Source organism: Hypomesus transpacificus, chromosome 4 (genome assembly GCF_021917145.1).
Source record: "Hypomesus transpacificus isolate Combined female chromosome 4, fHypTra1, whole genome shotgun sequence".
In the NCBI taxonomy this organism is placed as follows: Eukaryota; Metazoa; Chordata; class Actinopteri; order Osmeriformes; family Osmeridae; genus Hypomesus; species Hypomesus transpacificus.
In genome coordinates, this window is record NC_061063.1 from 10,828,750 (window position 1) to 10,844,900 (window position 16,151).

Genomic DNA, 16,151 nt, shown 5'->3' on the forward strand with positions numbered 1-16,151 from the left:
ATGGCAGCTTAAAACAAGGTTGAGATTCACATACAATAACCATATACATAAACTGTTTAATATCCATCTGGAAGGTATGAAGAGTAAGTTGTAGACATGTTCCAGGGATTTCCACGGCAATTTGACCTATCTTGAGGTATTAACATCTAACAGAGAGGGAGAAAGAGGGGTGAAATACACAGAGCTGAGGTATGGAGTCAATGCATGACTTTGAGTTTCTCTGTGACAAATGGGACAGAATGTGTAATAAGTTGTTTATTTAAGCGGTCTTACATAAATACCAGTAGCAGCCTTTTAAGCCTACGTTTATGCATGTTAAGGAGTGTCTGGATAATAACACTGTAGCACATACTCCAGGAACACTTCTCTCTGCTGAACATTACACATTCATGTAGACATTCAACACGGCTTCAGGGAAACTTCCAACCATCAAAAGCCCGCTCAGATGTCTAAATAAAGGGAAACAGCTCATCATTTCAACTGGCAGGTAAGGCATCAATAACTCATCAATAACTCTGTTCAAACTGTGTCGCGCCACAAGCCTGGCGTGTCGGCGCTCCAAGAGTGATCAGTCCCACACGAGAGAGGAAAGTTGTTCTTCTAGGCCGCAGAGACGGAGAAACCAGCAGCTCATACCAGGTCTGGGAGGAGCAAGGAGTCTTAATGAGCATTACAAACCTCTAAACTGTAATCATCTGGACCCTACTCCTTAGGTAATGCCTATCACATGCCCACGGCTGGCACCGTCACTGTAACCACGACCGCAACCATGCAAATAGAGGGAGGTGAAACCTCAGTCCTCAACAAATAAAGACAGGATCCCAAATGAAGGAGAGGGATGGGGAGAGGTGGAGGAGAGGTGGAGGAGAGGGATGAGGAGAGGTAGAAGAGAGGTGGAGGAGAGGTGGAGGAGAGGGTTAGGCTGGGAAACAGAGGAAGGATGCGAGGGAGGGAAATACGAAGACAAAAGAAAGATAAGAAAAGATGAAAAGAGAAAAAATCGACATAGTTTCTGTGGCTTCCTTTCAAAATATGGTATATTAAAGAAATAGAGGATTTTCGCCCCAAATTTTGTGTTTACACTGTGTGGTATCAAATGATTAAGTGTTGCTAAACTGGGGTGGATCTGAATGTATTTCCATAATGAGATTAAATACGGTCTGAAAATAACATGACTCATAGCTTCACTACCTCCAATGGTGGTCGACTTAGAAATATCATCAAAAACATCGTTTTTCAAAATGTCGTTTTCACCTACATCGTTTTTGATCCGTGTTAGAGGTCATACATTTGGTTTCTGAGGCCAGTTGTTTAAGTATCTAAAGTGGCTGTATTTTGCATGGTTCATGTCTGTCTCGTGACATGTCTGTGTGACAGATGGAATAATGTGCGTCAGGGCATTTACATCTGCCTCAATCAGAATGCATTCGTGCACCACATAAACACAGCAAATTCGATTTATTAGCTTTCACTACCAAATTAAACAAGCCCATGTTTTACATAACCACCTTGGAAAGTCCATAATAAATGATCATCGTTAACAGACGCTTCTGATGCAAACCTCTTCCTATTAGAGCAGAGGTGGACGGCAAGCGCCAGGGTACAAACAACACCGCTCTGTCCTCTTGATTACGGGAAATAAATAACATCTGCATAGGACGGTGACTGGGGGTTGCTCCGTGAGAACATTTCTACTGCCACGGGTCACACTGAGGAATCTGGAGTAAAAAGAGTCTTTATGCGCTGAATTTCCAGCTGTTTCACTGGACGGCAAACGAGCAAATTTTCGCGTCGCTATTTTGGTCTCCCTCGTTCAAACGGTGCTGTACAGGCTTGACACGCATACATGACAAGCGCCTAAAGTGCGGCCTAATAAATATCGGACTCCTTCTTTACGCTGGCTTTGAGGTAGCCCTAATTAAGCAGCCACTGCACGCTCACCCACATGACATATGTTCGAGCCAGGGCCAAAAACAACACTGACTCGGCCATGAAGGAAGAGGGAGAAGGAGAGAAGAAGAAAAAGAAACGGTAGGTGGAGGGTGGGGGCGGGTGGGGGTGAACCAGATGGTGCGAAGGCCACAGGTTTCCCAGATATTCTGATGAAAGGAAGCTGCATCAACACCATTAAGAGTGCAGGCTCTGGTCTCTCTGGCCTCTCTCTGGTCTCTCTGGCCTCTCTCTGATCTCTCTGGCCTCTCTCTGGTCTCTCTGGTGTCTCTCTGGTGTCTCCCTGGTCTCTCTGGTCCTTCTCTGGTCTCTCTGGTCTCTCTGGTGTCTCTCTGGTCTCTCCCTGGTCCTCATGGTGTCTCTCTGGTCTGTCTCTGGTCTGTCTCTGTACCAGAGGCCTGAGGTTCAACCACCTGAGGAGGATGGTGAAGAGAGACAGAGATGGAGGAAGGAAAACAGATGAGTGAAGGAAAGCAGAGTCCACCACCTTCAGTGGTGTTGGCTTTGACAGTGAGGGCTGGAGGCTAGAGGCTGGGGGTGAAGGTTAGAGGCTGGGGGTGAAGGCTGGGGGTTGAGGCTGGGGGTGGAAGCTGAAGGCTTGGTTGGGGCTGGAGACCAGGTGGGGGAAGGGTGGTGGAGGAGGAGGGTTGAATAGGCCCATTAACACTGACTGCAGGGCCAAAGCTATGGGGGCAATGAGTTAGCATGGTGGATCTGGAGCACACAGGATGGGCTCTGCAGAAGCCAGGGCCTGTGTGTGTGTTTCTGTCTGTGTGCCTGTGTGTCTGTGTGTGTGTGTGAGTCTGTGTGTGTGTGTGTGTGTGTTTGGGGGCATGTAATCAAGCCTGCTTCTCTCCACACCTGTATCAACCAACTGCTGCTGCTCAACTGATTTATTTTTTTCTCTGGCTCCTCTCTCTTATTTCCCCCCTCTCTCTCCCTCCTATGGCTTCTCACCTGAAGCCTTGAACAGGGAACTGGAACAACAGTTGATGAATACTGAAACATGCCTAATATACACACACATACACACTGACATACATACATATTTAACTATTCACTTTGAGCCAATGCACTAATTCAAAACACTAACAGCTTTTTGGAAGCCAAACTCTAATTGATATTTTTCCACAAACAGCATTCTACAATTTTACAGTAATTGCTTACAATCCCGATCGTTGCAGTTGGTCTAGACCAGACATGACATCATGGTAGCCTTGCAAGCTCTTAACTTCATCACAGAGATTGTGATAACGATGGCTGGCTTGGAGGTTCCTACACAAGAATCTGTGAGTCTGAGAGTCATCTGAGAGGTCACTAGGGGTGACAGGGATGATAGATCTGGGAATGTTGGGATTGAAGTGTTGGGGTCTGAGATGTTAGATAGAAGGATAATGGATCTAGGGTGTCATATCTAGGATGTCAGATCTAGGATGTCATATCTAGGGTGTCATATCTAGGATGTCAGATCTAGGATGTCAGATCTAGGATGTCAGATCTAGGATGTCAGATCTAGGATGTTGGGTTTGGGGTATTGGGTTCGAGTTTCTGGATGACGGGTCTGGAATGTTGGGTGTGCGTCTTCACCAGCGACACTGTTGCCACGGTAATCCCAAACAGACGGATCCTCCAGCTGCTCTGCAGACGGCCCTCACCAGCAGCACGTAGCTAGGGGCTACAGGCTGGATCAGAACGTCTGTGGCCCGCTCCGGTCTAACTGCTGGTGCCACCCAGAGACACGTCTTCAAAAGGAGCACTGAGGGGAAGGACCCATGCTGTTCTGTCCCTGTGCTGTGCTGGCGAAGGGGCGGAGCCTGTCAGTCACTCCCGGCCGATCCCATAGGCCTGGCTTCTCCCAGGAGCCAGGAGGAGGGCAGGAAGGCTGGCGGGGGCCTGGATGTGTAATTATCAGTGGGAGCTGCTTATTACGACGAGGAGAGGACAGCCAGGGTGTTGTTCTTTGTTCAGAGGGACAATAGAGGAAGTGGAGTTTCATGGAGGGAGGGAGAGAGGGAGGGAGGGATCGTGAGGAGAGGGAGGAAGAGAACGTGCAAGGAAAAGAGGATGGCACACACAGGCATGCGCACACACACACACACAGAGATGCACACGCACACTCTCACACACCGAGGGAGATCTGCACTCTCTGGGAGCAAGTGGAGAGACACTTCGACCTGGGGTGTGTGTGTGTTTGTGTGGTGAGGTATCACAGCTGCAGGACCCACTGTGTGTTGTCAGACGTCTGCTGGGGTGAAAAGTATCCAAGCACTTTGTTTATATTTGGGATTGTGCGTGTTTGTGATTGTGCGTGTTTGTGCGTGTGTCTCAGTGTATCAATACATGAGGACATCCTCATGGTCTGGTGTGTGAGGCTGTTACTGTGTGTGTGTGTGTGTGTGTGTGTGAGGCTGTTACTGTGTGTGTGCGTGTGTGTGTGTGTGACAGAGAGGGAGACATCAGACAATGAAAGTGGTTCATAGAAGCCTATCTGATGAGCCTGAGGCCAGAGACACATCATCAGTTCAGATGAGAAGGATGGTGTGACACACACACGCACACACATGCACACTCAGTCACATCCTCACACTCACACGCAGACTGTTATCAGCCTGTCTGTGTACACTGACCTTTCACAAGCACTAATAAAAGGACTTTGTAGGAATACTTGTAAATGAGTGACAAGGCCGTTCAGCAACAGAACTCCATCTGGAGGGGGACTGACACACACACGACCCTGACAGATATCTCACTCTGTCCTACATTCACCACAATAAAACAGGATTACCAGGCATGAATTAAAACAGACCAGATGCTCTCAAGCCCTCTGAGTTATCTCTCCAGCTCACCAAGAAGCCCTCTGAGTTATCCCTCCAGCTCACCATGAAGCCCTCAGTTATCTCTCCAGCTCACCAAGAAGCCCTCTGAGTCATCTCTCCAGCTCACCATGAAGCCCTCAGTTATCTCTCCAGCTCACCAAGAAGCCCTCTGAGTTATCTCTCCAGCTCACCATGAAGCCCTCAGTTATCCCTCTAGCTCACCATGAAGCCCTCAGTTATCCCTCCAGCTCACCATGAAGCACTAGATGAATAAATAAACGATGGAGGTATCAAAGTGTCGTGTTTTTCTACTTTATTTTAGTGTCCGCAGTTCATCAGTGCACTAGTTGGATGTTATTTAATTACACAGAGAGCCATCCTCTCAGCTGTGTCAGTGTGTGTAGTGCTCCGCTCTGCGAGCAGAGTCTGTTTTTAAATGGCCATTATCCTGAATTGCGGATATCCTGATAATGAGAGAGCAGGGGTGTTCTACAGAGGGGTCAACACAAAGTTAAATCGTTGCAAACTCTTCATGGTCTCTTGAACAGTGTTGAAAGCCTGGAACAGGCTGGTTCAGTGACATGCCAGAGTTCATCCTTCTAGGCTTCAGTAGAGTATGATAAAAGCTTTACTGGGATTCTCTTGGCCGGTAAGAGTGATGTTGGATTATCCCAGTAACGGTTAGCCAACTGTCTTTGACTCCAGCACTTTAAATATGCAGACACAGATTGGCAATGTACACAAACATTTAAACTAATTAAATGAATCCTTACAGTCTGACAATCTTGAACACAAAACAGTCACTCTCATAAATTCTCTACTTCCTGTTTGAACCAGGAAGTATTGGTTTCATACAAATGAATTGGCAACTTAATTGTTCCTACCGTGGCTCACCCAGGAAGGATGAGGCTCCTCAGGGTTCACCCAGGAAGGATGAGGCTCCTCAGGGTTCACCCAGGAAGGATGAGGCTCCTCAGGGTTCACCCAGGAAGGATGAGGCTCCTCAGGGTTCACCCAGGAAGGATGAGGCTCCTCAGGGTTCTGTCTCGGATGAGGTGTCATGGAATCCAACATCCCTCAACCATCGGTCTACAAATAACCACCCAAGCAGATAAAGAGTACTTAAATTGAATTAAAATGTACTAAACAAGGTGCTTAATACATTTTCATTGTATTTATCTTTTCCTACACAGTTGAAAGTGTACCGATATTTTACAACCACACTTCTATTGACAACTGAGATGTGTAAGCATGTTTGTACTTCATCATTTTCTCTCCTGTGTTTATGTTCCTTGTAGAACGTGTTCCTTGTGGAACGTGTTCCTTGTGGAACGTGTCTCCGATGAGCCCATGACTAGGCTCCAGCCCAAGTCTGCACATGCTCAGTAGGTCCCCATCGCGTGCGTGGAGATCAGAGACACAGACGCCGCCCACGAGGTCCCAGCATGCCCTGCTCTGATCAAAGGTACAGCGTGCTTCCTTACGGCCGGGTGATAAAGGAGGGCCTGTTACAATCAGGGGAAGTTGCAGAGAGAGGTCAGTTGCAGATGTGATGGTCAGTTTCTGAGGATGACATGAGGGTTCTGGCTTTGACCCCGCTTTGACATGAATGACGACAACTTGACCCTCGGAATCTTTCTCTAAGTGATGAGAGAGATGACTCAGCAGGGTGAGATGCTGCTGATATCCCTCTGCTCTCTCTCCTCCGTCCCCTCTCTCTCCTCCTTTCTCTCCTCTCTTTCCTCCTCTCTCTCCTCTCTCCTCTCTCTTCTCTCTCTCTCTCTCCTCTCTCCTCTCTCTCCTCCTTTCTCTCCTCCGTCCCCTCTCTCTCCTCCTTTCTCTCCTCTCTCCTCTCTTTCCTCCTCTCTCTCCTCTCTCCTCTCTCTCCTCTCCTCTCTCTCCTCACTCCTCTCTCTCCTCTCTCTCTCTCTCTCTCTCTCTCTCTCTCTCTCTCCTCCCTCCTCTCTCCTTCTCTCTCTCCTCTCTCTCCTCTCTCTCTCTCCTCTCTCCTCCTCTCTCTCCTCTCTCTCCTCTCTCTCCTCTCTCTCCTCTCCACAGCACCAGTCTCACCAGCAGGACTGACTCCTGCTCAGAGGATACCAGTGGGTTCAGTGTCTCATTGGTCGGTCTCTTCACATCCACAACTTCCCTCGCTGACCACCTGAAGACTCCTCGTACCTGTTCTTCAGCTCAGCGGGCTGTGGCGCTGAGAAACAGACCCGGATTTGAACCGTGGAGACCCAGACGGCCCCCACATGCATGAGAACACCCCCCCGCCTCCCCCCTCTTCCTCGCTATCTGCAGGCTGATCTAAGGGTCATTATAGTCCCCGTACTCTGGGCATTCTGGGACGATTTAGAACGTCAACATCATCAATCATGACCCTGAAGGAGGGGAGGGGGAGGGAGGGGGAGGGAGGAGGGGTGGACCAGCTGGCTGAACCGTCATATCCCACCAGACGATATGTCATCTAGGGGGTCACATCCCTTTCACATGTAACACCCCCCTACTTGTCCTCACCCCTCTCCCCCCTCTCCTCTCTCTGCCTCACACATTCAACCTGTCTATACGTTGGCGTTTTAACCTAAGGTTGAGAGAAACGACTTTTGTTTTCCATAGAGGCCTGTGATTTTGCTGACAAGACTTGTACTTCTATTCCTACAAGCTTGTTTCACTGTTCTTGTTTTTGGGAGGTGAGTTGTTAAGCGCCAGAACTGGATGTAGCCAACATATAAACAAACAAACAAACAACCAAACACGTAAAGGAGAAACCATGAGTCATCGTTCTATAAAACCCTGTCTGAGATAGTTACCACGATCACATAAACAACAAAAACGTTTATGTTTAAGTTTATGTTCCCTTTCGGACTGCTATAATGCTCGTAGGGACTATAAAACTCACCGATATGCTCAATGAAGAGGTGAGCACATTGTAAACTGAACATTTAGGAGCTTGTATCGTCTACCAAATCTCATATCACCAATTGTCACACAACTGTAAAGACTAATAATGTATTTGAGGTTATTATGTGTTTTAAAAATGCAATTCAACTTCCTGTGTCAACGTTGCTGCAGTCTTTTATTGGATGATGCTGGAAACATGCTCTGATGTCATAAATACCTAATCTGGTATCACACACACTCACCCACTCACACAATCTCTGTCCTCCTCCCCTCCTCTCTCCCCCCTCTCTTTCTCGCCTCTCTCTCTCTCTTTCTCTCCTCTCTCTCCTCCCTTCCTCCCTCTCTCTCTTTCTGACTCAGTTGACAGGGCCCTGAGGGCAGCCTGTGTATAACGTCTGGTCTCCTGTGATGCTTTCTCAGCCTGGGAACAAGTGCAGCTCAGAGGCCGGCCGTGGAGAGAGTCTGGTGGCCGTGGAGAGAGTCTGGTGGCCGTGGAGAGAGTCTGGTGGCCGTGGAGAGAGTCTGGTGGCCGTGGAGAGAGTCTGGTGGCCGTGGAGAGAGTCTGGTGGCCATAGAGAGAGTCTGGTGGCCGTGGAGAGAGTCTGGTGGCCGTGGAGAGAGTCTGGTGGCCGTGGAGAGAGTCTGGTGGCCGTGGAGAGAGTCTGGTGGCCGTAGAGAGAGTCTGGTGGCCGCGTTGGCCCAGGTCCCACTATCACTGTCACAGGCAGCTGCATCGTCAACCAGCCCTTTCCTCTTCAATCACACTGTGGAAGGTCACCAACCATTTGACCGGTCATTGAGTGGAGGGTGTGTGTGTGTGTGTGTGGGTGTGTGTGGGTGTGGGTGTGTGTGTTCTCTTGGATCTCACGCAACTTTATTTGTCTGTAAATAATTTTTTCGGCAACCCATTCAAGGACTGGAACGTTTGAATCTGAACAGTTTACGAGAACAGATGTACAGATGCCAAGACAAGCTGTTAGCTGCAGGCAGGAGCAGTAGCAGGTAGCAGGCTGACTGGCAGTTTCCTCCAGCCTCCCTCATTCCCAGGTAGGCAGCCGTCAGCTCACTGGAGTCAGCTGCCAACCCAACTGACAGAGCAGGAGGAAAATAAATGAATGAATATCCACAAAAACAGAAATACACACAGCCCCTTCCAAATACAGTTAGAAAAATTATTTGAATGTTTGACCCCGGATAATATTCAAAATAAATGTTGCTTGTTTTTGCTTGTGTAATTGCTATCAAATTCCATTCTGGCCCTCAGTTACAGTAACAGAGGCCCAAGGCGCACATAAAACACATTTACACTCATTCCCAACCAGACGGCATAAAGAACGCTATATTACTGGTCTCGTTTTACTCATACAGTACATGGTAGCATTCAGTTGTTTCTTCAGCAGCAGGAAAGAAAAAAAGAAATCAAAAGCTTGTGGTGTTTCTCAGGATGCCTGGAATGAGGCGGGGAGGTGGGACAGGGCACAATTATAATGAGCATAAATTGGACCCTTGGCATTCTCATTCCTTTGAAAAGTCTTAATGACAAATCACCACTTTGCCTTTCACCTCCTAGAGTTCTGTCTCGACTCTACCCAGGGTGCACTGGGCCGCTGACTCGTACGCCATTGGCTGAGATGCTTAAACCTCCCCTCCGGCCAGGCTCTTGAAAATTATTCTTGGTCGCCTGCCCTGACTTCCATGCTTGAATAGGGGCTTGGTGCTGTGCTGCTCCCAGCTTTGTCTGGAGTGCTCTCCCAGGATGCCTGCTCCCGCTGGTCTGGCGTTACGGCATCCTCACCACTCCGTAGCAGCACAGCTCACTGCTACTGATGGCTAACGTTCACAGCCTCCTCCGTGTGATTACTCACACCTGGACTCGTCTGCAAAGTGTCCCTGGCTTCAGAGCGTGAGAGAAATACACAAGCAGAGGCCTGTGCTTAAATCCTGGACCCGACTCGGAGGGTCCCGGGTTGGGTCTGAACCCGACTCGGAGGGTCCCGTCGTGTTTCCCCTGTTCCCGAAGTGCCCTCTCTGCTTCTCTTGTCTTCAAACTTCAGAAATTGACAGCGGACAGACGATGCATGCTGACGAGGATATTCAATGAAGGAGAAGAAACAATTATCAAACTGTAATGACTTTATCTCTGGGGGAAGTTGGGAGTGTCCTCTTCCACACCCTCTCTCCATTCTGCCATTAAACTTCCTCAATAACAAATAACAATACCTGCCAGCTGAATATAAATTGATTTAGTTTTTTCACATTGTTTACACAGACAGTGTTTACCAATTACTTGGTTATGTCTACATACCTTTATGCTTCTATATGTCTTGATAGCCTTACAGAAAAAGGCTTCTGTCCAACGTTCAAGCACCTTGAAGGACAAAGAGACATTGGCAGCACAGATACAGAGCGAGGGTGGTGAAGTCGGCTGGTTTTACAAAATACTAATAATCACGTCTCTGTCAGTGACCCCACCAAGCTGAACAAACACACCACCTCTGACCTCTGGGGAGAAGAGAGGTGGATTGTGCCTCGCGGAGCTCTCCCGAGACAGGACCGACCGCCGTCTCTCCAACGGACCAATAGGAACGCGTCGTCGGTGGCGAGGCCGAGAGAGGGTGACCACCGGCGGTCAGAGAGTTCTCATGTTGAGAGTCTAACTACTTAATAAGAGGCTGTTCCAGGTTTCCTGGACATAGTCCAGACGCTGGATAAGGAGGCCCTCCTCCCCACACAGCCCTTCAGCATTCATTCATCTATCAGACCAATCAGAGGCATTTCCTGGAGGCTAGTGGACGGCCACATGTTTGGGATTATGGGATTCCATACAGTAAAACCGTCCTCAATACCAGCAGAGTGATCAGTTACTCCCAAAACAAATACTCTGCCTCTGATTGGAGCAAGGAGCCAGGGTTTACCCTGCATATGACACACGGTGCCGTAAGCTCTCGAAAGGTAATGACATCATCACAAGAAAGTTGACACTTGTTAGAACGGGGGGGGGGGGGCGTGGGCGTGGGCCGGACGGGATAATTACCACGGGAGTCGTACCACGGCTCACTGACTGCGACTCCTCGCTGCCAGATTAAGAGATGATGAGATGAGAAGTTGTCGTTTCCGAGTGAGACGCACTGTGAGTCGTGTTCATCTGTGAGCCCCCCGGTTCTGCAGGAGATGGGCTGGGGGGCAGCAGGGACAAGCAGCTTGTCATCTCTGAGCACCACATGCTGAGAGACACACACTTCAGCTCCAGAAGTGTGTGTCTCCACACTTCACCGTCAGACAGACAGGGGCGGGACGTCCGTCCGTCTCTCTGTCATCCCATGTAGCTATCGAGCTATTCATTTGATTCAGACATTTGCGATAGCAGTAAGAATAAATATTCAGTTCTTTATTTTTATCAATTCACATACAGCTTTTGATTTTAATACAATTTAATTTTGAATCTAGCGTCTCAATGTAAAATAATAATTGTTTTACCAATTGAGCGAGGAAGCATTACTTTAGTGAGGATGATGTCAACAGGAGGATGTGCTGTTTATAGCAGCTCTTGTTGTGAGAGAGCATGGAGAGGGTGTCGACACCAGTGTGTGAGTGCTGTTCACATGTGGAGGGTCAGAGCAGGCTGAGTCACGTGGAGGGGGAGCAACTCAATATCAGAAAGAGCTTTGTCTGCTGTGTCAAAGAAATACACTGTATGTCACAAGATTAAACAGTCATTTGTCAACGCTTTAAAAGGTTATGTGTAATGCTAAATCAGTCTTTGGATTCTGAAAGTAGAAATATACATTCTGATGATTACTAATACGTGTATAATGTTTGAAGAAAAGGGTGTCATATTCAGATGTAAGCCACGAGTATGATTTACGTGGCATCATTAAATTCCCATTTATACCACCTATGTTATGATTATCGACTCGTATCCCACATAAATATCTTTAAAACCACAGAATACAAGATGCCAATTCAAAGTACACACACATTTTACCGGCACAATCAAGATTCACTGACAGACCACCTCTACAGAGGTTTGTATTGTTCTGCAGGTCAACTGTTTGGAGAAGGGGACATCAGGGGTCTAGGGGTGGAGCAGCCCTCTCTCTGTCTGGAACCTGAGCTAGACCCCCCATATTTCATTTTCTACCCTGCTGATAGCATGCATCAGCGCTATCTTGATAAAAACAAAATATGCAACTTAAGCCAGAGCGCGGCTAAGCCTGGTGGGGTGGGCAGGATTACCTGGGGGAGCTGGGACAGACAGCAGATTGTAACCTCACAAAGAGGCCGTTAGCCTCTTGGCAAACTGTACCTCCAGTCTAACATGACAGAGCTTTTCAAGACGTACAGGGGAAAAAATATTTAACTCAAATTCTTCCTGACAGACAGGTTGGTGAATAAGCCCACAGCGTAAACTTGCTTTCCTTTTTCTATTTCAGCGCCTGTTTTGTTTGTGGAGAGAGCCTGCAGGAGACACAAAGCCTGTGTCATTGACTGGCTGGGATTAAGTTTAATACCCACTCTCTTGACAGACATATCCTGGAAACACATCAGTCGCCACCGATTTCCTAAGAGAAAAGCTGACATGTTTTGCTAGGATTTACCTTATTAATTGGCTTCTTAAATCCTCCTAATCCATGATGATCACTTACTAATATGTCTCTGAAACTTTTTTCTCTCAAGATCATGTTCCATTGCCTCCTCAAATGCACATTTCTGTGGATCCTAATATTATAACTCACTCTGAACCTTTATCCACACCTGTAGTGCCTACACTTCCACTTTAACATTTAGAAAGTATGAGCAACATTGGAGATGCTGGCTGCAGCCTCTCACCCCCCAGCCCTGGGAGTAGGACAGTCTGGGTCAGACTCTGCAGTGACAATTCATGTCAGCTGGGGGGGGGGTGGGGGGACGACGACCCAACAGAGATCCCCAGGGTAGGAGAGCTAAGCAGCCAGAATAGCGGCATGTTCCTGTGTGTTGTCACTTTCCCTGGTTGGTAGGAAAGAGTCTCGTCTGTGTGGTAATCAGAGAAAGGGATCTGTCAGGAGGGGAGGGATGAGGCTGGGGTTGGAGGGGAGGGCAGGGTGGATGAACGATGACTGTTCCGTGAGGACCCTCGGTCCGCTCGCTCTCCACCCTCCCACCCTCCCTCCACCCTCCCTAGTCTGGGACACCCTCAAGGCTGTGTGGTGATCTGGGGGGTGATAGAGGCTCGGCAGGCAGGGGAGACAGGCTGGCTGGGCTGGACTCTCTGTGAGGGGGACTCATAGAGGGGGTGTGAAAAGACGCTACGCGATTGGAAGGCTGTGGCAGTGAAAGTCTGGAAGGTATGTCTGGATAGCTCTGTCTCACCCCTCATCCCACCCTCCTGTCCCTCCCTCCCCCAGAGGGGGAGACTCCAGGCTCCAGAGTGTAACAGCAGTCTCAGGTATGCAGAGGGAATACAATTTCCCCAGACTCCTCTCTGTGATCAAAGGTGATGACAGGTCAGAGATAAGGGGCTTATACAGTAGACTGATATCTCCAGCGGTAAATAAAACCATTTTTCAAACTAATGTTACCAGTTGGAGGGGGAGGTCCCTCCTGTATTCTAGGATTTGAGTGAGATGTTAACATGTAGTAAAGGTACAATCCGCCTGCTGGCAGAATGGTCCTGTATCTTTTCTCCTGTGATGTTGTGACTGTCTGGCCATGTGCAGGCCAAAGCAAATTTGATTGAATACATACATGCCTGCCTGGTGTGTATACAAAACATTAATAGTAATAACATAGGTTTTGTTTTCTGTAAATTAGGATACTAGAGGTTATGTTTCTCACCCGTTTTTTCCATCAGGATTGACTGTTTCCTCTGACCCATTCCAGTGCTCTCCCCCCTGCACACTGTGTTGTGGCATTGTCATGTGTAAAGGCTTATGATGATTGCAAAATAATTTGAAAATAGAATAAGTGAGCAGAGCCTTAGTTGAGGTTTTCAACGTCTGTCAGTATAAGACAGCTGCAGGGTAATTTTCATTGTGGCGCATGTGGTTTTGTGGTAAACGTGCACTCTCATTTGTCTAAACTACATCCTAAACTGGGCTGGTAGTTCATTATTTCAACAGGCCACGCGGAGCAGAATGAGCATTTGTCCCTTAAATTGAGATCTCTGCATAAACAATGCCGTGCGTGTGTGTTTTGTAAAGGAACATCCGCAAATGTAAAATCATACAGCAGCCAAATAATAGTTTAGGTTCTTGCGCTGCAGGGGATGCAAGACGTTAACGAGCACTCTGCTCATGCGCAGCCCCCGCCAGTATCCCAGAAGTCCCTCTGTTAACGCAGCAGATACAACGAGTTTCAGTGACAAACATGTCGGACAAGAAACAGACTGTGGATTTGGGATTATTAGAGGAGGACGATGAATTTGAAGAATTTCCAGCAGAGGGTAAATACAAAATGTATTTATATAGACGCTTGGTTGGGCGTTTTTAATCTGTGGACACATTTAGTCTAATTTAAACGTGATTTAGAATGGGCCAAACAACAGTGACTCAGCTAGCTAGCTAAGCTAAATACACACTAGTAGTGGACTAGGCAAGTACGTTGCTAGCCAGGCTAGCTAGCGAAAGAGCTAAAATGCAACTTCACTTGAAGCTCTTGGTTTGCAAACTAGTTTGGGATTCATCATTGATTAAGTAAGCTAATGCGACAAGAGAGCCAGCTAGTATGAATATTATTGGCGTGGTTTTCTTTTGAGATGTGGGATTATAAACCTTTCATTCAAATAGCAGTTCAATCGTAATCTAGCAGTTAATTCGTAAACTAGTAAAATAGCTAGGCTACAGTTGTCACTGGAAATGGCAATTTTCCGTACTACTACAACTGAAATGGTACTAACCTCAACCCACAGTACACAGTCATAGTTAGCATGCTAACGGCTGGGTAACAGATGAGTAGTAATATCTCCCCCCTCTCTATCTCCCCCTCCCCATGTATGGATGGATAGATTGGACGGGTCTGGATGAGGATGAAGACGCCCACGTGTGGGAAGATAACTGGGACGATGACAACGTAGAGGACGACTTTTCCAACCAGCTCAGGTAATCCGGCTAATTTAACCCGTTTTGGAAGTTTCACCGATGAACATAGATCTATGACAGACTCGACATATTGACCAGAAGCATTTTACTATGTTGATAATATTTACATATGCTAAGCCGTTATGTAATGTGGTTTTAATCAAATATGGTTTACATATTTAGCTTTTTATTGGTGTGATTGGACTGTTTGAAATATCCAACTGTTCCACATACATAGTGCATTAAAAGGAACGATTGTCATTTTAAATGGACGGTATCCAACGTATAGTATAATGATGCTATATCAGCATGTTAGCAGTGCACGCAGAGGTGCATAGACAGAAGCTTGAGCTGAGCTCGACATTCAGAAAAAGTATTAAGACATTTAATTAAGTCATGAGGCTACTCATGATGGGATTGGATACATACATCACTACACCCAAGAAACTAAAGGCTGCAATGTTTCAGACCAACCTGTAGCTTTGGATGAAAGCATCTACCAAACGAACCGTCCTTTCATAATAAATACCTTCGTTCATAATAGTTACTGTGAAAGTGTCTGCTTGGTACTGTGTCTGGGGGTCGTGTTTGCTGGCTGTTAGATGATGTCATCGGTCCTCGTCTGTGCAAACCCATTCTGATCTGGAGATGACATCATAGCGATGACATCATAGCGATGACATAGCGATGACATCATAGGGATGACATCATAGCGATGACATCATAGTTGTTTAAATCTGGCGGGAGCTTGCAGATTCAGCAGTGTGGATTGTCTAGGCCTGTATTGTTGCTGTGGTTTCACATTAAACCCTGTAGGACACCATGGAAGACGGGCAGTAAAGCGTGTTTACATTCACATCTTTGCTGTGTAATCGGCTGTCACGACTGAAATGACCAGACTGTTTTGTTGGAGTGTTCTTCAGGCAATGATATGGCATTGTTTTATTCAGTCACATTAAGATAGCTGCTATTAAATCATTTTCTGAAGACTTAAGATGTCATTATTGTTAAAGGGTATAGCCCGGTCGGTACACTGTAAGCTAATCATCATGAAACCATAGCAGCCTGCATTACGGCAGGTTTTTTCACTCCGATTTCATAACGTTCCTCTCAATCAATAGAGGAGGGCCCTTGTGTGTGTCAACTGCCGCCTGTAATCACCCTGTCTGACTTGATCTCCCTCTCTCTCTCGCTCGCTCTGTCTGTCTATCTCTCTCTCCCTGCAGAGCTGAGCTGGAAAAACACGGATACAAGATGGAGACGTCGTAGCCGTAACAGTGTTTAGACTTCCCCCTTGGCATAGGTCGTCCTCAGCCCTTAACACTGCAGGAGGGGAGGATGCAGATTGTTCATTTGATTCTTGTTGTTCTTCTTATTTTTTGTAGGAAACCATAAAAAGTAAAATGTTGAGAAGGAAATTTGA

The 16,151-nt window shown here is 47.2% G+C and overlaps 1 protein-coding gene across 1 annotated transcript; it reads left to right on the top strand.

Annotated features, from left to right (window-relative positions):
* Positions 1-13,968: 13,968 nt before the first annotated feature.
* Positions 13,969-16,151, top strand: sem1 (SEM1 26S proteasome subunit). Its single transcript, XM_047019326.1, has 3 exons — positions 13,969-14,094; positions 14,656-14,749; positions 15,955-16,151. The coding sequence occupies exons 1-3, from the start codon at positions 14,019-14,021 to the stop codon at positions 15,995-15,997; spliced, it is 213 nt and encodes a 70-aa protein (XP_046875282.1). The 5' UTR covers positions 13,969-14,018; the 3' UTR covers positions 15,998-16,151.